The sequence below is a fragment of the Ciconia boyciana genome, chromosome 3 (genome assembly GCF_034638445.1).
Source record: "Ciconia boyciana chromosome 3, ASM3463844v1, whole genome shotgun sequence".
Lineage (NCBI taxonomy): Eukaryota > Metazoa > Chordata > Aves > Ciconiiformes > Ciconiidae > Ciconia > Ciconia boyciana.
Genome location: NC_132936.1, coordinates 101,064,724 through 101,089,698, shown reverse-complemented (window position 1 = coordinate 101,089,698; position 24,975 = coordinate 101,064,724). Strand labels below are relative to the sequence as shown.

General features: G+C 39.3%; 1 protein-coding gene across 2 annotated transcripts in view; it reads left to right on the top strand.

Moving 5' to 3' along the window:
- Window positions 1–24,437, top strand: part of MTA3 (metastasis associated 1 family member 3) — a 144,849-nt gene extending 120,412 nt beyond the window's left edge. The window contains exons 18-20 of one of the 2 annotated variants that reach the window (XM_072858265.1): window positions 5,062–5,216; window positions 10,868–10,895; window positions 24,302–24,409. In XM_072858265.1, the coding sequence (XP_072714366.1) occupies window positions 5,062–5,216; window positions 10,868–10,895; window positions 24,302–24,313 (195 nt within the window). In that variant the 3' untranslated portion in view covers window positions 24,314–24,409. Of the gene's footprint in view, window positions 1–5,061; window positions 5,217–10,867; window positions 10,896–24,301 lie in introns of both variants that reach the window. The other variant, XM_072858264.1, reaches the window with a different exon arrangement.
- The last annotated feature ends 538 nt before the right edge of the window (window positions 24,438–24,975 follow it).

Sequence of the window (24,975 nt, the reverse complement as noted above, 5' to 3'; positions counted from 1 at the left end):
GCTATAAAAGTTGTAGTATTGTAGTATTTATGCTTTGGAAATTCAACTGTCGTCTTCCGTGCCCCCCCCCCCCCCCCCCCGAAAAGTCACTGACTTGGATTTTCAGCATTACATCTATTCTAGTTGTTTTGTGAAATATTTGATAGCAAATCAGGAGTAATAATCATGTTGACTATCTGGGTAATTTCTTGTATATGATCTGTTTTTTGAAAAAATCTTTTTTTTAATAGCCTTTGGGTTTCTTAAATGAAATTCTATACCCAAAATGAATATGTGCCCGCATGCTAGTATCAATGTTTGCGACTCCATGCTGTGTGGAGACTGTGTTTTGTAATTTTTGCATTCATCTCCAATCTCCGTGAATAAGTAAACTAAACCAGCCCCAAACTTTGATGCTTATTAGAGGTATAATGCTAATGCCTTTGCAAATAAGAACACTTCAGGTGTGGCAAAACAGAATCAATATCTGATTTAAACTTAACTTAATTCTACACTTGTTTTACACTACATCCTGTATCATTAGGTCAAATATATTGAACCAATTAATATAGATTATTACCAATCATCTGAGCATGCCTGAGTTCTTCTAGTGATTTTTTTTTTTAATCCATGTAGTGAGCTTCTTTTGCTCTGTTCGATTTGATTTGATTTTTTGTTTAAAGATGCGACAAGATTTTAAAAATGCTAATTTAAGGCAATGGGAATTTTTTCCTGTTCAAAAGGATGGGGAAAAATGTAAGAGATCATAAATTCAAGTCCACTTAGGAATTTGTGATAATCCAGTTAAACATTCTTTCAGTCGCAGCATAAACATTCACCGTTAGTTTTTACACTTACAATGCCTGCTGGTGTTATATATTTCAGAGCTGGATGTCTTTTCAGAATCTTCAGTGGCTCTCAATGGATAAATGCTCAGCCATTTATATCCCAGTACAAGCTGAGAAGCTTATAGACAGGAGCCTCGACTGTGATTCGGGATCTGAGTCCCATTTCTGAATTTGTACAGGATTCCTCTCTGACTTTCCAATGTGCATCTTAATATCCTTGTGCTTGAAATTTCTCTGGGAGCCAGTGAGGATAGGAGATTTACCCTCCCTAAAAGAGACGCTGTCTTAAGTTGCCACTTTAATAGAAAGGGTTTGGAGTATCTTTGTAGGTGTTTTTGGAATAGTATCTAAACTTTGTTGGACTGGTAGCTGCCCCTGCAGCACAGATGATGTGTATAGTGATGCTGTACAGCTAATCCCTCTGTTCCTCAGACATAGCAAAGCCTTATGCCTAGTGCACCTTGTATTGAAAGACCTGCATTTACAGTTAAGCAACTGATTGAGTTAATTAGTAACTGATTGAATTAGTAACTGATTGAATGAGTGCTGCTGCTACCAGAAGATTTAGGAGAGAGAAGCACATTCTTATGTAGCTTCTTCATGAAAGGGACTATTGCATTCATTGACCAGTGGAAGTGTCTGACTTGCTCACCAGGAAATGAACGCTTGTGTATGCACATGGGAAATTCATGCCCCTGCCAGGTGAGTTTTGATTAGCAGCACTTGCAGGCAGCTCTCAAAAATCGAGCGGTGCACCAGCCCGTGAGAGAAGTACCTGAGAATGGTGCCCACAGAGAAATGTTTTAGCAGGGGACAGGTGAAGCTGTGAAGACATTATAACAAACGGTCTTCCCATAAACTCCTCCTTGTTGAAGACCTTGAAAAGATTGCCTTTGGTCTCAGAAGTCTCTGAGGATGTGTTCAGTCTGCAGCATGGAAACCTCCGGTTTGGCAGGTGAAGCTCCTCCCAGATAACTCTGCGCTGACTTAAACATTTGTGTTCTTTATTGGACGTAACATTGCCTGAACCAGAGCTCCCGTAGCCTTGTGAGGTTTTTCTTTCAAGTGGACTCCAAGATAGGTTTTCTCATGATGTCTTTTGGGCATGGAACAGTTTTGTCCTAGAGGTACAAGAGGTCTTAATGAACATACCCAGATTGACATGAGGAAAAACTGGGGAGAAGGGAGTCACTCAGCACGGAGGAGGATTTGTCTGACGTGCGGTTAGGAAACTCTGGGTAGAGCTCCTGCTGCTCAGGTGCTGCTCTGTGATCTGCCACTGGTATGTGGACTCTTAATACCAGTGGTTTGGTTGCAAAATGACAGTGCAGCTTATTAGTGATGTACACAGTCAAAATCAAAATGCCAGCTGCTAATTGCGCACGGCAGTGTTGTTACGAAATTATTGGAGCTTTCTGCGTGCAGGGTTTTTTGATTGCATGGGGCTTCTGTTGTGGTACAGGTAGTATTCCTGAGGCTTTCATAACCTTCCTAGCGTAACTGTATGCTAAAGGGGGAAAATGAAAAAAAAACAACACCCAAAACATTTAACAAGTCCTTTGTATGAAAGTTCGTTTTGCTCTTGCTGTTGATATTAGTATGACACTGGCATTGAATGCTCATTTTTATACACAGTGGTAAATACATTTTTTGAGAGGAACTAATGAACTGATTTTCTACTCCTAAATTGTTTGAGGACTTCAATTGTTTTGGTTAACTAGAAATTAAAGATAATGTGGTCCCTAGCACACAGACTGGAGAACAATGATCTTATTTTCTCTTGTCCTTAAGTGAAATATAATTAATTTCTTCAAATAGCTTGAAAGGACTGGGGGAGAAGCAAAACAAAAGAGAAAATTCTAACCAATATGATGCAACAGAAATGAGATTATATTGTAACTCTTGCACTATTTTCTGTAATGTTATATCTTGCCTGGAATAAGAGTTAGGGTCTAGTAAAAGTAGGCAAAGCAGAAGTTCAGAACTAGTAATGACATCTGTCTCTGCCAAAAGTATTATGAAAAAACACATACTTTTTCCATGAGGCTTAACTGTTCTTCAGAGTTTATGCCATAGGAAATGCACTTTTTGTACCTTGTACATTTCCTGAATGGTTTTTGCCTGTGCCTGTTGTTTTGAGTAAAGGAAACATTCAGTGGTGTATTAGAAAGGAGCCTGTGAAAAGATAGAAACCATTATATTTGATAACTTAAACCCATTTCTGACTGGGGAAGCACAGCAAAAAATCACCCTTTGAGCCCTTGAATGTTCCTCTGTAATGTATGGCAATGCCCACTGTCAGATAAAAATAATTAGTGTGTGGATGTCCTGGGAAATTTGATGTAAGGCAGCATTTTCCATACATGAATTCTTACTTACTTTTTGAACACTATCCACTTTGTACACTAAGAGATCATCAGTTAGATACTTTCATGAATTTTTAATTTAATCCAAATTATTTTGTTATAATCTAATGTATTTTATCCTGGATTTATTCTAAATAACAGCTGAATTACTTCTAGTAGCATGTCCTTTACTTCTTCCTCCCCATCAAAGCCAACACACAAAAAAAAGTGAAAACCAAACTGCAATCTAGACACCAAATAACAAATGGAAAAATTTAGGCAAATATTTAGAGGGACTACAAAAATAGATTTACAGCCCTAACTATGTGCAACAGCAACTAAATTGACCATAAGCCTTATTGCTGTCTAAGACAAAGGAAAGGAGTTTAGCTCTAAGAAAGTGTTATCTGTGACTCACTCAAATTTGACATCTTGTTGCTCTTTTTTTTCTTGTTTGGTTTTGTTACATCAGATCTAAGGAATCATAGAGGAGATTATTCAGTTATTTGCACTGAAATAATGTACGCTGGAATTCTTTGTCGAATGCATAAAATTTGTCCTACTGGAGGGAGCAAATGGTATGGATCGGGGTGTGCTAAAAGTTGTAGGATAATGTGAATACAATACATTGAATATGAGCGTAAGAATTGTGCAGAAGAAATGAGGCCCTTGTTTATTATTTTTGGCTGTTGTATTTTTATGACATGATTTAAGAGATCAGTTTTGCGTTCTGTTCTGCTAGTCTTCGTGGATGTTACCAGCCCCTTTCTTACTCAGTGTCTCTGGAATTGGTTGCCTAATTAGAGGTTACTCCCATGAATGTGCAGAATTGTGCGTTTTAGGAATATTACAAAAATGCTATCAGTAATGAGGAATACTTGTATTATTTCACCAAGAAATAGTACTTCTTCCTATGAAAACATGATGCTGAATCCATGTGAGAGAAAGTAAGCAAAACTTTCATCTTTGTATAATGTCTTCTAACATGCCTGTTTTAATCAAATAGTGTTATTGTTTAGTCCTGCTGATAATCGATCATGTGGCAAACAAGACTTATTTCCAAAATTAATATATTTGTCATGGGATATTCTTCCAAAATGTTACCTATTGACCATATAGAAAATATTATTCTTACTCTCTCCTTTTCATGTGTAAGATGACAGCATCTCTCATTAGATCTGAGTACTTGCTCTCTTGTTGCACAATTATTCCAGGTAAAGGTTTAGTTGAAAATGAATGCATTGTTTTATGTTTCATGTTATCTGTATTAAAATGAAGGCAGACACGTTGCAGTCAGCTCTCATGTATAATGACTGGTGAGTGAACCTAAGAACCATGGCACCAACAAGGTGATATAAACCTTTGTCCCCCTGCTTCTGTTTAGGTTAGCAGCACTTGTCTTATACAGTGATGTTTAATTAAAAAGACAGACAAACAGAGTAAGGACCTATGAAGTAAGAAGTATAGATTTTTTTTAAAATTAGATTAATGCCATACTTGGATGAAAAGACAAGTCTCATAATCTCATTGGTTGAGATACTGGGGTTTTGGTCAGAAAATGTGAATTCTCTCCTAAAGTCAACAGGTTTCTGTTGCAGAACTGCTTAGTTCATGGCATTGATTGTTCATAGTTGATTCACGCCTCAATTTCTCTTTGTATAAAATGACATTAGCAATAGTTAATTTAGTTTTTAAAGACCTTTCAGAGCTGTGTGTAAAATATGTCAATACGCACAGGGTCTTATCTGACCCCCAGCTACTTGTTGAAGAAGACTAGCTGGTTTTTGAGAAGGGTACTGTGTGTAGGCTGCCCTTTACAGGAGAATTAGTTAACAGAATTATGCTTATTCTCAGGCAAATATCTTTCCCATTTTTTGTTATGATTTCAGCATGCTGCTCCCAATGTTCATATGACTAATGGTAAGGCCTTGCAAGCCAGTGCAAGTGCCATTAAGACAAGCACCATTCCAGTGATCAAGAGACAGAGGCAAAATTGGCTTGATGCTTCAGATGATGGTTTCTTTATAGCTACAGAAGAGACCAGGTAAGAGAAACAAAATCTAAGCAGGGAACGAGGCTTCACTGCATACATGTTATTGATCTACTATTTGAATAAGTTTTTGTCATTATTATTTGAGGTTGCGTTACAGTGAAGAACAACGTTACATGAAAACATACACCCAACTTTGCATCTCTTGCATACTAATATTATCAGTATTTCACTAATAAGACTTACTCAGTCAGGGCTACTTCTCTGGGGCAAAGATTAGAGCTTTTTAGTTGTTACTAATTGTAGTTCATGTACAAGGAAGTTTAAGGCGTCTGATCATTCAGCAAAATATAAATGCATCCACAATGTAAAAGTCTAAAATTTTCAGAACTTGAAAAATATATAGCACACAATAGAGAAATATACAGCAGATAGCATCTTTTCCAGGCTAGAAATAATTACCTTTAAAAGCAACTAAGATGATAATCTTTTTCAGTCTTTCATTTACAGATTAATTGGTAAAATTTAATGAGCTTTTGCTTTTCCCAGTAGAGCTTGATATCACGGAAGAGTCACTAGTTTTCTGGAGGCTCCTCTGTTCTTTTCTTCCCCTGATAAGATCTGGACATTCCCTGATTTAATTCAGGCTAAGACAAGAAGTTACAGCGTATTTTTGTAAGCTGTGGTTGCTGGGCCTGTTATTTAAAAACCTTTAAAATCTTACTTAAGCAAGGGGATTATTACGGCAAGTAACATCAGACTGCTCGTCACTTCTGTGATTATTTCACAAGCCTAGAAAAGCTGGTAGTTGAACAAAAATGTAAATAATAAAATGAGGGAAGAGAAAGAACATGTGTAAATATAGAGCTAACCAAGGAAAACGTGCACATTTAGTCCCGTTCATGGTAGATTCAGCTAGGGAAGTAAAAATACTAGTACGTGACAATTTGGTGGTTATTTCAAGATCAATTAAATATGGTACTTCATTTTTCTTTTGTATGAGGAATGCGACAATTGAGAGAGAGGTAGGAGGATGGTGAGCTCTTAGGCTTCTGATATCTAGCCCAGATTGATAGCATTAGCTATTTTGAGCGTTGTTTGAGGCAAAAAGCTTAGTAGTATCAGATGAATCCCTAGTGATTATACCCTCAAAGTGAGATGGGTGACCTAAAATGCTGGTTTAGAAGTTTTAGAATTTTCAAAATTTTTTTCAATTATTACAGAAAAGTGCCTGTCGAAGGATGAGATGAGTCCTACACTGACAGTGTTTGTCTCTCCCCACCGACCTCAGAGGTAGCCCAGACAAGTGGCCTAGACTAGATGCTTAAATTCTAGGCAATCGAACTATGGTGAGATGAATCCTGCCTTTGCAAAACACTCATCCGTGATATCCCTGCCTGTTCCCATCCTAGGAAATCCCCCTCCCCACTCCCATGGCTGCGGACACCATTCCTGGGCCAGGCAGCAAGGCAGAACTTGCACGGTGTCCCCCTCCGCACCCATGGTGGTGGTAAATAAGGGGCTTAGTCCTCAGGACTCTGTGGCTGCTGCTCTTCTCCAAATCATTAGAAGTTTAACGAATAACAGTTGAAATCTCCTGCTATGGGGAACATAGGGCAATTAGACCTCATTGATGCTCCCTCAGACAAAGAGGTGCCTGAAAATGTCGTGCTGCATCACTCTGGCCGGCGCTGAAGAAGCACAGCAGGGAATGCTCGAGGACTGGCGTGGGTTGACCCCCCCCAGTACAGCCGTTCCCAGTCTGACCAGAGCTAACACTGTGGGTTCAGTGCCAGTACCTACGCGTGCACCTTCCTTCTGTGCTAGCTACATGCATGGAGTAATAGTGCCTCACTCCCATTAATCTTCAAAACTATAACTAATAGGAGACAGCAACTTTTTATCTTTTGAAACTCCGTTTCACGTGAGATCTGTTCCTTCTCTCTCACAGGGCTTTTGCTTTTTTTTCCCTTTTTTTTTTTTTTTTTTTTTCCCCCCCTGTCCCCATCCCATCCCCATTGATTCCTTCCCTACCTCAGGTGTGCTTTGTCCTTTCTAACGTTTTCCTTTGATCCCTTGATTCCCTCCACCTTTACTCCAAGATTATTTAGAAGAGACGGTGTAGCTCCTTCTCCTCTCGGCTCTCACTTGCCTCCGACCTTTACAGCTCGAAGTGGAAAGCACTGCCTGGTTCTGCTGCTAGGAATGCACGATGCCCAAGACGACAATTAAATGCTCTGCTCTTTGGGGGAAGAAGGGGGAAGAGTGAATGGACACTGGTCCCTGACAGCCAGCCTGTCCTGTGATAGCAGTTCTGTAGCTGAGCACGGCCATGACACAGTTGAATGCAACATAATTCCAATGGGAAGAGATATCTAGGGAGGAGATGTTTGTGAAAAAGCAGCAAACAATTTCTCCAGTCCTGCCACAGAATGAAAAAAAAATCAGTTGCCAGTTTGCAGCCATCAGGTGTTGAAATACGTTCTGAACACTCAGCTCAGAAATAATAATCCTATTTGAGGCAAGGTAACAACTCATTCTTTAGGGCACTTGTTTTGTGCTGCATCAGGATCCAGTCTGTTTTATCATGTGTATTTGTTCATTAAAAATACATGTAAGACAGACACATAGAATCCTAGAATCGTAGAAGCATAGAATAGTTTGGGTTGGAAGAGACCTGCAAAGATCATCTAGTTCCAACCCCCCTGCAATGAGCAGGGACATCTTCGAATAGATCAGGTTGCTCAGAGCCCCATCCAGCCTGATCCTGAATGTTTCCAGGGCTGGGGCATCTACCGCCTCTCTGGGCAACCTGTTCCAGTGTTTCACCATCCTCATCGTAAAAGATTTCTTGCTTATATCTAGTCTAAATCTACCCTCTTTTAGTTTTAAACCATTACACCTTGTCCTATCACAACAGGTCCTGCTAAAAAGTCTGTCTCCATCTTTCTTATAAGCCCCCTTTAAGTACTGAAAGACTGCAAGACTTTCAGTAGACTGCAAAGACTGCAAAGACTTCATCCTTCTCTTCTCCAGGCTGAACAACCCCAACTCTCTCAGTTGCCGTCTGATCATTGTTGTGGCCCTCCTCTGGACCTGCTCCAACAGGTCCATGTCTTTCCTGTGCCAAGGACCCCAGAGCTGGACGCAGTGCTCCAGGTGGGGTCTCACCAGAGCGGAGTAGAGGGGCAGAATCACCTCCCTCGACCTGCTGGCCACGCTGCTTTTGATGCAGCCCAGGATGCAGTTGGCTTTCTGGGCTGTGAGCGCACATTGCCAGGTCATGTCCAGCTTTTCATCCACCAGTATCCCCAAGTCCTCTGCAGGGCTGCTCTCAATCCCTTCATCCTCCAGCCTGTATCGATACTGAGGGTTGCCCTGACACATGCTATTTACAGCAAAACCAAAAAGATTTTTTCAGTATAATTACAGCCTGCAAAAGGGAAAATATTTTTCAGTATAATGTTTTGTTTGCGACAGTCCATAACAATTTTCATTTCTCCATCCTAAAACATTTTTGTTTGCGCAGTTAATTAAGGTTTAAGATGCATATTTCTATAAAACATCAAGTAGGGAATCTAGAGGGTAAATTTTCTCAGACATTTAGCTAAAAAAAAATTATACTACTATAGTTGGTTCGAAAAAAATGTAATATTGCTGCTAAAGTAAATAAGGTGCCAGTGTATTTCATGCTAACCAAGCCAAAGATTTAAAACATGAGCATTCTAAATTTTATTATCAATAGATAAGATGAATATATGTATTTATGCCTATAGCTCCATTTTAGAAGTTATTTTAAAAGAAATTATCATCCTTCACCCTCTGAATTTAAGCACCAACCATATTTCTGTAAAGTTAAATATTGTATATCTAATTGCTCACAGATTCCAGATATTTGTAGTGATGAATAAGTACGGAGCTAAATATTCAGAGCAGTGAAAATAATTGTAGAAATCATATATCATCTAAGCTTTCCAAGGCAACCCTTGGAGTTACCCTAGAATTTTAGGGCAGTGCCCTTCACTCTTCACTCAGGCCACAGTTCAACAGTGCCTGCAGGTACGCTTAAAATTTAGTGTGAGCATATGTATCATTGAAACAAAAAGACTGGAGTTTACATCTGAAGTTCAACATATCTTAGGTGCTGATCTTCTCCTCAGAGCAGAACAGGAATGTACTTTATATCAGTTATAATGTGCATCCTCATACATTTCAGCTTTTTTTTTTTTTTTTTAAGCTGTAGCTATTTGAAAGCAGTTTCCTCCCCTGTTGTGTATCAGTATCTGCACATCTGGGGGGGAAAATGCCAGCATAATTCCCATTTGTATTCCACTCTCTCCAAGCCCAGAGGCCTCTGCAAAGCTGGGCTGCGCATTAGCACGGTGCTGAGCCCCAGTCGTTACAGCCCCTGGGCACTATGGGGAAGGGACGGAGAGAGTTTGCATCTGCCTACATATTACTGTCATGAATAAATCACCCATATGAATTTCATGATTGATCTATATCTATCTATAGAGATCCCCTTCCTGAATACCTACCAGCATGCTCAGTGAATTTTGCCAATAAACGTAGAGGTCCCCAGTTTCGCTATTTCATCTGTGGTGACAGGCTGCGCTCTCCATTCAGAAACCTTCCTGATGCCTGTGTGAGTCCAGCTCACTTGGGATTTCCACACCTCTGTTCAGTCACAGGCTCAAAGCAGGGATTAATGTGGGCAGAAAACCAGGTGACAGTTCAAGAACACTTACCTTCACATTATATCATAATTTTATGTTGACCTTTGCTGGCTTTAACATTTTTGTATTTTCCTTTATTCTTACCCTTTTTGAATGCAAAAGGAATTCTCATTCCTTACTGCAAAATAACTTGCTCAAGATTTTATTCTAAAGTGCAAATGTGTTTACACAATTCATTGAAAAATCACTCTTTAAAGAGCCTTACATTTATCACTACTCACCAAGGGAGACTCCTTATTTCTTTTAAATATACTTAGATATTAGCTGCTAGGATTCTCCTAGCATTAGGTGCATGCTTTAGGATCAACCAGAAGTCTCATAACTAAAAAGAATATTATTCAGGACATTGTACTAAATTACCTTCGCTGTAAGGAAGCTTTTCGGGTTTTATTCCCCTTGTGTTGACTAGCTGTAATGTGGATTCTTTTGTAGGTCCTGTTAGAGATTAACGCAGAAAATGACTATATTGTGTGAAATTAAATTCTTTATACTGAATCACCATTCTGGGAGTTAAATAATGACTGAAAAAATGGGAAAATTCATATTATGGTCTTCAGAAGTTTAATAAAAATGTAATATATCAGCTTAATATCTGTAAAATTATATAAGACATAATCTTAATCTATGAATAAAATTAGTAATATAGCTGTTGGATGTCAAGGGAAATGTATCTGTTGATTAAAACTTCTTACTGATGCCAGGTATGCAGTGTGCATACAGTTCCTATACACATGCTCTGTCCATAACAGAACGCATGTGCATGCTAATGATCATACTTGTATAGGGACAGCTAAAACATTGTGTGGCAAATGAAATTTTTTTTTCAGCATTTGCATTATAGCAAATGTGTGGAAATGTTTGGCTGAATGGGTTATAGCACCAGATTCCATATGCTTTCCCTTCATGGGCCAAAAAGCATATTTGCATATAGAACTGCAGTTGAATGACTCGATGCTTGTTTCCTTTCAGTGCTGAAGCAGTTAGAAACCTTCTCACGGTAAGTGCAACTCCATTGGGAATGAGTTAACTGCAACTGCTAAAATTAGAACGTGATCTTTAGCTGTTACCAGCAGACATTGCTTCCTTTTTGCTGATAAAGTGATTTGAGAGGCATCCCTGTGGCAGCATTATATAGGCAACTTTCATATTCTTCACTTCATGTTCTGTCTCCAAAAGGAAAAGCTTCCCTTGATTTGTTGAGGTACTACATAAGGATATCACAATTGCTGCGATAATTACCCGATACCACTCATTTTTATTTATGCATGTCTCATAGCACACACAGAAAGCTTAAAAACCAAAGTTGCATGTTGAGAAAGAAGAGAATGTGAGGCTGACAACCAACTTCAGCAAAATGTTGAGTCTTGCCTTGCCATCAGTGCTCTGGTTCTCTTGCAGAAGTGGGGGAGAATAATGCTGGTGCTCACAGCCCTTCGTGCTCCTGCATATGCCGCTAGCGCTCTTTGCATTGTAGCTTTATTGTGTAAACCCTAACCTGTACCTTTATAAGCAAACTGAAAGCTCAGGCGAACCAAACCCTTTTAAGTATCACAACTCTTAACAATATTAAGAGTTGTGATATACCTGCCCTTAACCCTTCTCCCTCCCACGTGTTTTAATCCATGCTTAGACAAGTTCAGGCACAGTGTTTGAGTTACCACTTGTAGCACATTGCTGGGAGAAAGGGGAACATGGAGGAGTAAATCTCCAGTGCTCAGGGTCTGCTTTACAGCGCATAGGTGCAGGTCTAGATCAGTCGGATTGCCAGTGCTAACTGCTCTGCTCCTTCTTCCTCTTCACATGTGCAAATCGTATCACAGAAATGTTCATAGGTATGTTTGTTCTTTTTTTTTCAGTTGCCCCCAACTATGCAAAAAAAGTCTGCACCAAAAAATGTATTTTTAATATACATTATATACATAAGCAGGGGTGACCTCTGCTTTTCATAAAGATGGGGCAATTTGATTTGAATTGGGATCCTGGTTTTGAACCTCACCATACTTGGATCCAGGGCATAATGCATTTTCATTTCTTACCTGCATGGCACTGTGGCCATTAGACCCCGACCCTGTAACCGACTGCATGAAGATGCCTGGCTGCACCCCTGAAGCATCAGCTGCAAGCCTGAGAATGTGATGCACCAGCTACTACCCTCTAACAAAAAATTAGCCTCTAAGGATGTAATTTTCTCGTTCCTTTACTTCTGCTGTATTATATAGTTGTCATACATCTTGAAAAGCAACGATTACAGAATATATCCCTTAGATTTATATCTAATCCTCCCTGATAGGATTGCAAATATCTTATTGATTGGCTGCAGCTGAGTACAGGTGAGCTGATAACCATTTCCAGTCACTGTGACAATACTGCACATTGGGAACCTGGGGAGGAACTGTCTTTGCTCCAACTCAGGAGCGGTCCTACTTAGCTGGCTACCGCTCAAAGTTGTTACATACTCATGGGAGTGAAAATCCATAGTCTAACAGTTTTTGTCAGCTATTATTTTGACCTTAAATAAGGTCACTAAATAGCGTGGACTGTTCGTGAATGCTGCACACTGTTCACAACTTATGGATCATACTTCTCTGAGCTCTAGCTGAGGTACTGTGATACAGGATCATGACCAGTGGTATAGAAACTAGATCATAATCGCTTGCCATTTGTTTCTCATTGAGCAGTTTTCATGGACCTACAGATATTTTCTTTCACTATTTATCTACATGAGTTTTTCCTCTGGCTCCTTTTACGATACCTATGATGTACTGCGTTCAGCTCTGGGGGCCCCAACATATGAAGGACATGGACCTGTTGGAGTGAGTCCAGAGAAGGGCCACGAAGATGATCCGAGGGCTGGAGCACCTTTCCTATGAGGACAGGCTGAGAGAGTTGGGGTTGTTCAGCCCGGAGAAGAGAAGGCTCCAGGGAGACCTTCTAGCAGCCTTCCAGTACCTGAAGGGCACATACAAGAAAGCTGGAGAGGGACTTTGTACAAGGGCATGTAGTGACAGGACAAGGGGTAATGGCTTTAAACTGAAAGAGGGTAGATTTAGATGAGACAGAAGGAAGACATTCTTCACTCTGAGGGTGGTGGGGCACTGGAACAGGTTGCCCAGAGAAGCTGTGGATGCCCCATCCCTGGAAGTGTTCAAGGCCAGGCTGGATGGGCCTTTGAGCAACCTGGGCTAGTGGAAGGTGTCCCTGCCCATGGCAGGGGGGTTGGAACTAGATGATCTTTAAGGTCCCTTCCAACCCAAACCATTCTATGATGCTAAAATCAAAGTAACACTACTATGATAATGCAAAAGTTTGTTTTTAAAAGCAGGATCATTCCATGAAGCTAAAATCAACTCATTTGAAGAATGTGAATATTTTTTTAACATATAAAAGGAATAATAGATATATACATGGAAAACATGTACAAAACAAAACCCAAAGTTCATTATAAGTTGTGCCATTAGTTAGAGCTGGTAGGTTTGAAGAGCGTATGATAGTAAGAGTTTTGCTTTGTCAGTCTTCAGAACAAATGAAATAAAACCATTCTGGTTTGGAGCTATGTATTAATCTTCTCACGGTTTTAAGATGAAGTTTCAGTGACGTTCGCCCTGTTTAAAGCTACATGGTAAGGGAAAGATGTTGCAGTGGTTGGAGTGCTTACCTAGGTCTTGGGAAAATGTAATTCAGTTCCCTGCTCCCTCACAGACTTCCCTGGAGACCTCCAGCAGGTCTTTTAAGTCCATATCTGCAAGCATTCAGATGCCTAACTCCTCATATCAAAACTAACAAGGTGCCTAAATACTTTCTTTGATGAAGATTTGGAGGCAATTGTCGATGTACCCTCTGTGCTTTGTCTGAAGAATCAGATGAAGAGTACTTTGTTCTTTCACAGGGCTGTTGTACCTGGAGCAGGTCAGAAGCCTGACAGGGGATCTTCTTTCAGAGAAAAATTTTTACCTTTGTTGGTAATAAAATCTCATGGAAATGCTGCCCACAGGAGTCCAGAAGCTGCTGACTAAAACTGGGTGATTTGTTAGTGTCAGAGGTGTCTCCACTCGATTAGCAGGTGAAAATTAATTAGCACACAGCTTTGGTGATGACCGCAGGGAGACTGAGGCTAAGAACAGATGGTTGTAAATGACCTAGTTTCTGCTGCCTGAAAAGTCACACCGTTGGATCTTGTAAAATGATCTTGTCTGATCCTACCCTGTTGGGAGCAGAAATTCAAATATGCTGCCTCTCTGTGGTAGCTTAGATACCAAAGTATATTTTGCAACTGCGTCTTAGGTAGGAGATTGACTGTCATTAATTCACATGACTCAACTGAAGAGCAGTGACACATTTAGAGGTGTTACTCAACCATTTGCAATCTTCTCCACTCCCCTTGACAAAAGTAATTTGACATTCAGACAGTAGCTGCAGAAGTAGCCAGAGCATTTTATATTTGGGAAGGGAAATACAGTTTCCAAAGTGAAACTTTTTGCACAATTTTATTGTCTTGGGAAACTTGGGAGGAAAAAGAAAATGAACTTAAATGAAACACGGGGATGATAAGAAGTGCATTAAGGATTGTCTTAAACACAGGTGTTGGCGGAGAAGCTCCTGTATATGTTCTTAACTTTTCCATAAACCTCATTCACTTTGTTAGACCTCCCAGACCCAAGTCAGCAAAGCTCTTAAATGCATGCCTGACTCCCACTGAGTGCAGTCAGCTAGAGTACGTCACCTAGTCAGTAATACAGCTGATATGTCAGATGTTAAATTGGGATGTCATGCAATTCTTTTAACCTGTTTTCTTACAGTTCTTGACAAATTTTTGATTTCCTGCAGTATGGTTGGCGATTTCAAAAGGTTTTTCTTCAGAAGCTGTCTTTTGTGTTTGTGCAGAGGACTTGATGTAGCTGAACCCAATCCTCTTTACAGGATGTTTTAACTGAAGGTCTTAGGGCTTAGCTTTTTGTTAGCTTGCTGCTCAGCTTTTTCCTAAATCCACATCCCCAGTGGGAATGTGTCATCTTGTAATATTTGGTCGTCTTCTATTGTGGGAGTTAAAACCAATTTGATTTTGAACAAGAAGAAATTTTTCTATAAAGAAGCATCTTTGTATGGGAAGCCAATTTCTCTTTCGAAGCCTTGGGAAACATACAAAGTAACAAGAAAAATGCTAACTTGTCAGACCAGCATAGTCTTCTGCATATTTAGGTACCAAAGAAAAGATAAAGACAAGATTAATTATACAGTTGTTACCTATAGCAAGGCTAGAGTAACCCTGGTTTGGGGCTAAAATTAGTGTACTCTCACCATTCCTAAACCATAGAGGTTTATTGCATTACATCTTAGCTATTGATGATTTTAATCCTCAAACACTGCACGATATCAGTCTTAAGAGATCTTTTTCCCTTTTTACGATTTCTGTGCTATGTAAGCAATAGTTATTAGTAGAAGCTGGACACAGGGTTAAGAACTATTTCATGTGAAGGCAGAGAAATACACAGCAATAATCTGAATGCGGACACAGAAACTAGGTAAGTCCTGTGGTGAACGCACTGTTGTTAAATAGCAAAGGTGATAAAATTGTACTGTGGTGAATATGTTCACAATTACAATGTCAGTGATCCTCACAGTCTTAAAATTCACACAGAACTGCCCACTAACTTTCATTAATAAGTTGTCCTGTATTGGATTCTTCATTTAAAATTACAGATAGAGGATTTAATTCTGAGCTAGTCTATATTTCAGTGTATGTATTTAATAATTTATTCTTATAATTTTCCTCTGATAGTTTGTTGGGGTTTTTTTTAAACTTATTAAGATCTTTTAAATGTGTGACCCTCTGGCATTAACATAAGTAAGGCTGTGGAAAAACAAGTGTTAGTTGGTCTCTTTTTGTGAAAAAGCTTGGCTAAGTACCTACATAGGCATTTTAAGTGTAAAATACTGAAGAGAACGTAACGACTGTGACTGTGAAAGCCAGTTACAGGGATAACTATCAGTTCTTGCCAAACATCTAAGGAGACGTGGCTGGCTGTTTTCCTTGCTTGTGCTATGGATAGAGGCTAAAATATTTACCTGACAAAAGACAACAGAAGTATTGTTCTACTGGAAAAAGCACAGATCCGCACTTTAAAATTCCTCAGTTGCCTCTGTTGCTTGATGTGAGACACCAGACAAGTCATTTAACCTCTGAGTAGCTCCACCTTTTTGTCTGTAAACTTGAATAATATTGATGTATACCTACTCTTAAGGATGCTGTGCAGTTTTTAATTAAGCGGTCCAGCAAGCACTATGAGATACTGACATGAAAAGTGCTGGCCATAAGAGTGCAGAGCAGGATGAGTAGCATAAAATGAACTTGAAATAGACTTTTCGTAACGTGAATATGAAAAAAAAAGTGAAAATCCAGTCTTTGAAATGAAGCTGACCTTAGAAATTAGCGTCAAATCATTCTGTGGCAAAGCTTTCCTCTGTTGATGCCGCAGTACAGATTTCTAATCCATAGTCTGCATTGGAGTTTCTGTGTGTAGAGTAAGTGCTGATTATGCAAGAGATTGATGGTGCGGAGCAGAGGCCCAGGGGATGGTTTTGTGAAGGAACTTTTGCTCTCCAACTGTTTCTGGTAAGAATGATTAATTTTGATTTTCAGCCCTTGCTTAATAGCAAGTAGCCAGAATGCCAAGAAGCTCATCCAGATATACTCTGTTGGTACATACGTTATTCCAGGAAAAGTATATGCATAATTGATAAAGTGAAAAATATTGTCAATTTTTTTGAACTTCAGGTAATATTATAAGCTGTAATACTGTAAACACAGTGTCCAAGCCAAAAACCTCAGATGAAACCTACCCTGAAGTAATCAAACAAGATAATAAAAGAAAGAAACAAAAATGCTAATAAAAAGCATTTGTTTTAAAATAAAAAATAAAAAGCAAAAAGTTTTGTTTTGAAACAGTTCTCCTAATAAATCAAATACTGAAGTAGTTAAACTGAGGTGTTTAAAGTGTGTCAAAATGGGAAACAGCAACAAAAGTAAATGATCTTTTTTTTTTTCCCTATGGAGCACAAAATGGAAAGTTTTCTGTTATCTTGGACTTAGATAAGCATATTTAATTAACCCAATATTTTTGAAAATTTTCAACACAGTATTTCATGTTGCTGGGGGGAAATGGCACTTAATGCTTGTAGTCCAAGGTCAGAAACAGAAGTTGTATATGCTGAACATTTTTGTCATCTTAAAGTCTGGGATAATGCTGGAATTGTGAATTAATATGCAAGATGTTTGGGGAGTAGTTGAAAGCAACATTGCGTTCCACTCTTAGCCAGCTCTGATGCATCTTCTCTCCAATTTCTTGCCTGTCTCAGGAAAAAATATATGCTGCCATGTGGGTAGTAGTTTCATCTAATAGCTGTTTTGCTATTGATGTTTAATCAATATACAGAGTGGCCATCCTTCTGCAGAATAACTAGATGGTGATGACAATTCCTATTGATAGAGTATAATGTCATGTAGTGTAGGAATTCACCCACACCCTGCTGATATAGTTAGGAAGAATAAAGGAGTTGCTTTGAGATCTTCTGGTGTTTGTGCCTGTGAGCTGCAGAAGGCTTTCTGGCTCCTTGGATTCCCAGGGTGCCTACGTATTGACAAATTTGCAGTCATCTTGTGTGTGCATTCATGGGGAGAAGAGGTTAAGCAACTCTTTCTTTAATACAGCAGGCCTCATGCCTTAAAGTGTCTGAAGTCGATGGTAACTAAGGAGAGGCTAATGAATTTCAGATAAGGTGCGGAGCAGCTGTCCCGTAGCTCAGGCTACAAGTCCGGTGAAGCCTGAGACATTTGGTTTTAAGGAGTATGAATAATTTACGTTTTACCCATTCCATCGAGCTACCTTTGCTAGGTCTTAGTGGTTCTAATCCCCTCCATGAAGCTGGACACTGTGGTGAAATGCCATGAATCCAAAGTCAGGCCTTTCGCCCTTCCTCGAGGGAAAAACCTGTCTGAGGAACATGGCTCTGAGCATGCCTCTGCCACAGTCACTGCTGGGTGCTGGGTAAAGTGAGGTAATGCCACTGCTGAGTTAACAAAGCTCCGCTCCAGATGCAGGGCAAGTCCTGAGCTACTTAATCCATGTTGAGCTCTGTGGGGTCCATCGTTCCTACCAACTAGATCAAGGGTTTTTGTTAAACTGTGCCTACCACAGATCAGTCTGGTCGGGCTTCCGTGCTGCTGGCTTCTGCGAGAAGTCAGGGTTGCACTGAAACTGATGTGTAATCGTTTTTGTCCTAGCCATCTGCAGAAGGTAACTTTAGTCTCTGGGTGGTAAGTACCAAGCTCACAGATGAACTGGGAGGATAATTTCATTGCTGATTGTTAAGATCTAGATTTAGTCATCATGTGATGACTGCTGTATGACAGCATCTGTTTCTTAGGGGTTAAAAGTTTTTCTCAGTTCCAGCATTCAACTGAAAAATGAATAGTAATGCTGAGAATAGGACTTTGCACTTGTTTAATTCATTCTCTCCTAGAATCCTAAACCATTTTAAAATATTGATGAAATATGCCATTTTCAGGGGAAATGAAAGCATGGAAAAATCTCTCAGATGAGGTGATTTTTCCAAAAGCCATGCCAGTTGTTTGCAGTAAAACTGGATATAAATCATTTCAATAATGGGTGAGGTTCCTGTTGTTCTAGGCACCGTAAGAATGCACACAAAGAGATGGTTTCTGCTCCGAGGAGATTTTGATCCAAGTAGATTTAAAATCAGCAGCAGGTAGAAAGAGACAGAGAGGTGGCTTGTGCCATGCGACACGTCGGGCATGGCACAGCCATAGAAGCCTGTGCTTTAAACACTTGACCTGGATTTTTCCTCCCAGTAAAGAAAATGCTCCAAAAGCATTTATTGCTTTATATATAGCCATAGTAGCTATAAGCTGTTGCTCTGAAACACAAAACATCAAAGAAGCCCTCAAGGTGGTGCAGTGCTTGAAAATACTGTATTAAGCTTGCTTAGGAAGATCTGACACCATAATTTGTAACTGGTGTGTCTATAAATTGTTCTTCATAGGGAACAGTTTTGCTCCGTAAATGTTGATGCCAAATTGGAAGATAAACACCAGCAAAAGAAAACATTTCCTTGCTAGGAGAAGAAAAATAAGACAAGCTCTTGAAACATTTAAATGATGTTGGCATGTCTACAGCAGCACCTCTTTAATCTTATAAAGGTTGTACCACTCTATCTGCCATCTGTATGAGTTTTATAATGCAACTAAGTGGCTCGTGGCAACTGCTTTCCAGTAGCCCGATGCTTATTAAAGCACTTCCAATTTGTTTTATAAATGAACATTTCACAAAGGAGCTTATTTTTGAAAGGCATATCAGTGTCAGCCCACTTCTGCCTTCCAAATATATTTCTCGTAGTTCCTGTGAGGTTAGATTAAAACTTTAATGGAATATGGGTAAGTTTTAGCCTCAAAGTGCAGAGGGAAAAAAAAAATGTCTAAACCAGCAAGCCAAATAGACAGTTAAATAAACTATTTCTCATTTCCACACAGGTAGAAATGTAGGAAGTGCTGTGAGTCACTCAGTCTCTCTGTAACCTGTCAGATTTCTAAGGATCTGTGCTGACAGCTTCATCCCAGTTAGATTCTCTTTGAGCAGACGCAGGTTTGCACACGTTTTGGCCTTTCACTTTGTTTAAAAGCCTGTTGAAATTAAGAGAAAGCCTGTCGGCCTCCTAAGATAGTGCCCCCTCTTGTAATTTAATCCACTGAATAGTTATAGTGTACCTCTGGATACAAGAAGCCCTCAGAGAAATGAGTGATAATTAGGTCTAATAACCCCCAAGGAGGGATGGTTACTTTTAAATGGTTGGTTTTGCTAACTGGCCTTGAGCTTGCACTGAAAATTTACATTGCACAAAATTTATGCTGCCCTGGAGCAGCAGCAACTTCATGAATCTTTGCCTAGAAGACTTTTTTTTTCCGTTTAGTTTTTCTCTCTGAATGTCTCGATGGTTAGGCTGATTGCAAGTTTCACATAAAACTTGTGCCAGAATGCAAAATCCTGCCTTGCTGTAGTTAATCTCTAAAACTCCACCTTCTTCCAGGGCTGGCACTATTTTGTGCGCCTGGGACATTTAAGTTGCTGTTTACAACTGGCAAGTTATACCAAAAGACTTCACCCCAATCTAGAGATCAGGTGGAATTTCAGCTATGATTGTCCAGGGAATCAGTTCTCTCGTGCCTGCTGCTGACCTGTGCATATTCCTTGTGCTACCAGCAACAACTGGGTAATAACACATTTCCCCAGCGCTAGGTCTTTGTATATAAGGGTGTTGCTCAAATGGATCAGTCTAAGAAAGACTTGGGAAGAAATATCAAACTAATTTGGGTAGAGCATGAAACAAAATACTGTGCCTTTCAGCTTAAAAGTCTGTAGCCAGGTTTGTATTAGGTCCTTAATATATTTTTAGTGGAAAGAGAGCATCAAAAGCACTTCCGGACCTTGGTATTTAAGAAGGGTTATGGACATCTCAAAAGTGTGTGGGTGTTGGGGGCATTTCCCCTCCACAGGAAAATGTTTGTTTCTTTCCATTCACTTTCAAAACAAGGTTTGTCATCTGCTAAAATTTCAGCGGGCCTTTACATGCAATTAATTTCTCTCACAGTAAAAACTTCTGCCATAACTTGAATTCGTTTAGTGTTACTTCTTAAGTACTGTTGGTATAGCTGAATAGACCAAAGTGACTCTAGTCATCACAACTCTGAGTCTAATGCAGAGGAGGCAAGACTGATGCACAACAGTTTATATATAGAAGCAGTAGCAGAAAGATACGCCCGATATCAACAGAGCTAAGGCAAGTAATGCCTTTAACTCCTATCAGAAAAGGCTTGAAAAACACATTCTTCACTAGTCAACTGAAGGTCACCTTTCTTTATTCAAGTTTAAAAATTGCTGCTGTTTTAATGATAATTAGAGGCATAATTAGAGCAGGGGTCTCTGAGTCACTTTTTAGAAATGAGAAATTTTGTTACCAGCTACCCTATTCCTGAGAAATCTGGACATAACAGATTATATAGGATTGTGCTTAACTTCACCAGATGGTTAGTTACATGGAATTCACTTAGATCCTGAGAAAGGGTTGGTTCATGGAAATGGCTTGCCTGATTAAATTTAAGCATGGCATAAATGCCCTATACAGCCTAACTGTTATTTCTACCCAGTAGGTGCCAGTCTGTGTATGCAACTTGCAAAGAGAAGATAGGTCTTAATAGTGTGTGGTACTTAGGTACATTTCCATATTTCACTGAATAGGTGCCAGGGGTCTTCCGTACCTTTATCTGCAGTTACTAATTGACGTATCATGCAGACATAAAGAATTTGTCTTATTCCTACGTTATCAGCAGTGCATCACATTTGACATAAAAATGAGCACAGTGGGCTTTATATACCAATCACCTATTAAAAGTTTGATTCATTCTCATACCTTTGGTCTCAGGAGGACTAGAAATACAATTCAAAGGCTCTAAAATACTTTTTAATTCGCATTTCAGATGAAGTCTGTAACGCATCATACTTCAAGCACTAGTACAAAAGTCAAAGGAAAAAGCAGGGGAAAATGGCAATTACTCTTTCATAGCAACTGCAAAGGATGTTATCAGCGCTACAGATATTAAAGCCATTTAGTTGCCATCACCAAATAAAAGCTTTATGTAATTAAAACATATGGCTGGTATTAACTGAAAAAGGGACAGGAAATTGAACATTAAAGGTGACTCTGCCCTTAATTCACTGTATTGTTGGGGGAGGGAGGAGAGTGTGTTCAAGTTCTCCCAGTGAAAGGGCGACCGACAACCTTATCTTTGAATTTCCTGCCTTTCATCAGCTACTATTACAACCTGCATGTTTAAGTGTTAAAAAAGAACTCTGAAGCATTATAAAACCTGATCAGTGCCTCTCAAAAAGCTTGACTGTATTTAGATGCTACATTTTTCAGCGTAAAGAATCGGTTCCCTCCACCCCCTATATTTTTTTGCAGTAAAAAGAGCAGTTTGGGCTTTTAGTGAAATGGTCGTTTAAATATTACGTTTAATGAAGTCAGTGGAAATTTCCATTCTTCCAATTTTATTTCTGAAAAGCTATATCCCTGAAAGCTAATTTCTGGAAGCATTTTCACAATCCTGTTTAAATAGAAGTGCTGGTTTGTCTTTTTAGAGTGCATACCAGATTAGTTCTTCTGACAGTCTATATAGAGCTACTTTCATTTATACTAAATGAAGAGTTGACTCTTTTTGTGGTTTGCTTGATGTAATGCTGATGACTCCTCCTTTTTTGTTCTGCCTTTTTTCATGCTAGTTTCAAACCAGTATTTAATGAGAATACCTACATCTTTTGACTTTACTGTCCTCACACAATAATCACAAATTGTAATCACAAATACTTTATACTATCCTTACATTTAGTGTCAGCTGCAAATTGCTTTCATTAGTAGGAACTTCTTGACAGTTTATGAAGTTGCCATATTAAAGATTCAAAGGGGCAAACTATTATCTAACATTTTTGTAAGTCATGGGCTTCTCAAATGATTAATGACCGCATTCGTTCTGTAAATAAATACAAAGTTTTGCAAACAAATATATCAAAAGGGATCCAGTTCTGTAAGCTTTTGCTGGAATGATCTCCATTAATAATCAGTGTGGGTAACAGCTGTTGTTTATTCACATGAATTTACAAAACCTAGCTGTCTTATTATTTTAGAAATACGTGTTTCTACCAGTCTCAGGTTACATTTTTATGATTTTACCATTCTGGAAGCTGTGCAATATCTTGTCAGTAGTTGAATATCTTTTTAGGCCTAATTTAAGATGATCATGTAAAGTAAGTACTCAAACAGTAAGTCTGTGTCTCTGTAGGATTGTGTGAAAAGCCTAAACTTAACTTTCTGGCGACTCATTTCCTTTTCTTTTGCTGCGCTTATTACTGAATGATGGTAAATTCTAATTTGGTACTGCAGGTCATGAGATGCTGATGACATCCTGCTTTCAGGCAGCTAAAATGAATACTTCTCTCCACCTTTTAAATATATTAACCAAAACAGATGTGTTTTTCAGGCTCCCTTTAACCTCTAAGAGCACAGTATATTCTCCTGATTTGGGGCTTTTTTTTTGTCTTTGATTATGTTCTCTTCTGTGACCCAGTTACTTGACTGGAAGCTTATGGTCCTAGCGAATACTCAACCAGTAACTAAATATGTGTTTGAAATTTAATATGCAAATTATAATTTTAGTATTCAATAGAATTTATTTTAAGCTGATCCTGTATTTTCAATGCCATGTGCCACCATTTTTCAATTTCAGAGTTAACAGCCCATTAAGATGAAAGGGACAAATCACTTCCTGAGTTGCCATCTCAAAGCCTTGATGCAGGTAGACGCATCATCGCCCTGTAGTTTGTAGTCAGGTCACATTTTCAACTTGGAAAGTTTGTATTAAAAAGCCTGGTCTCATTTAGTGTTAGAGGCCCCAGTTTGCTTTAATTCATTTCCATAAGCTCAAAATCTCTGTAATTTATAAAACTACCTAAACGAAAGCTGGGATTCTGGACTTGAGTGAATCAGAAAATAGGTAATTTTCCAGTAACTTCTAATATTCAGGACTCTGCCAATGAAGGTGGTTCTTGACATTCCCTGTGTATGTCATTTCTGTGTTTTCTGATGCTCTACCCTGAATACACTCAGCATTGTGGTTATTGATTTATAATAGTAGAGAGACAGAGCAGTTGGAAAATAAGAAAGATTTTTGTTTCAGAATTACCTATCCTTGGATGTATAAGATAACAATACAAACAACATGGCCACCTGCAGTTAATATGTTTGATTTATCATCTAGAAGTCTAAAATGAAAGTGAATTTACTGGACCTGAAAGGCAGTAGTACAAAAAGCCCAGAAATTTGGGTCATCCTTTATCTGCAGTATTGATACAGTGCAAATAAGAATTGCTCCCAGTCCATCACTTTTACAGAGGTAACACATTCACTGGGGTGCTAATTAGGTTCTTTCTTCTGTGGTCCTTCATTCCTGTATTGATATGACACATGAGGATTCACCATTTGAGCATTCTGGCCCAAGATTTTATATAATTAAATGTTATTGTCCAAATATTGTCTAACACCAACTCACTTTTCACTGAGCAATTATCGGTTACTAGTTAGAGACAACTGTGAATCATCAGTTGATGGACAGGGCTCACTCTTGTTGACTGCAAGTCTCTTTTCCATGAACTAGCCTTCCTGCTCTGGTAAGAATATTTATGTTTGTTATTGTCTCTTGAGCAGTCTTCTGTTAAAGACTGAGATTTCTCTCTCCTGTTGTCTCTCTCTTCTTTCCCTTCTTTCCTCCTTCCCTCCTTACAGAAAAATCCGTAAGAAGTTCACCAGATCACAGCTGAAAAGAGCTTCCAGGACACCTTGTTCTCCGATCATTGCAAAGACAAAGTCTCTCATGAACAATAGGCAGGCACGAACAGAGCCAGGAACCATCGTGCACTGAAGATATAACAGCATCAGCACCATAATCATTTCAGAATTGTGTTTAATTGTGAATGCAGATACAACAGGACCTTCCACATCTTCGAGACAGAAACACTGTATGGACCGATTGTGGCTGGGTTCTGTGTTCTGGGCAGGATCCAACAGCAGCCCTTGTTTTCCCCCGTCTCTGCAAGGGCTACTTCTGGTTCACTGTGCAGGCCTATCCCGGATTGTCCTGCTATTCCCTCCATTCCCAGTCATCAGCATTGGCGGGTCAGGGAGGGACTGTCTGCACTGACCACACTGAAGGGGTATGGATGCAGAGTCCACCCACCACATTTGTCTATGCCTTCTAGTGGCTTGATACAAAAATATGCAGCTTTCAAAACTATTGCAGTGTCTTTAAAGCGGGATTTAGCCTCGAGGGGCTTGCATTTTCAAAAACAGCTGTAAACTTTGGGTGTTCGTATTTTTCAGTATTGGCTTGAGTCACTTTTGATTTGATTTTCTGAACTGCTGAGCATCCAGACCCTGAAATGAGGACAAGGATTTGTTTA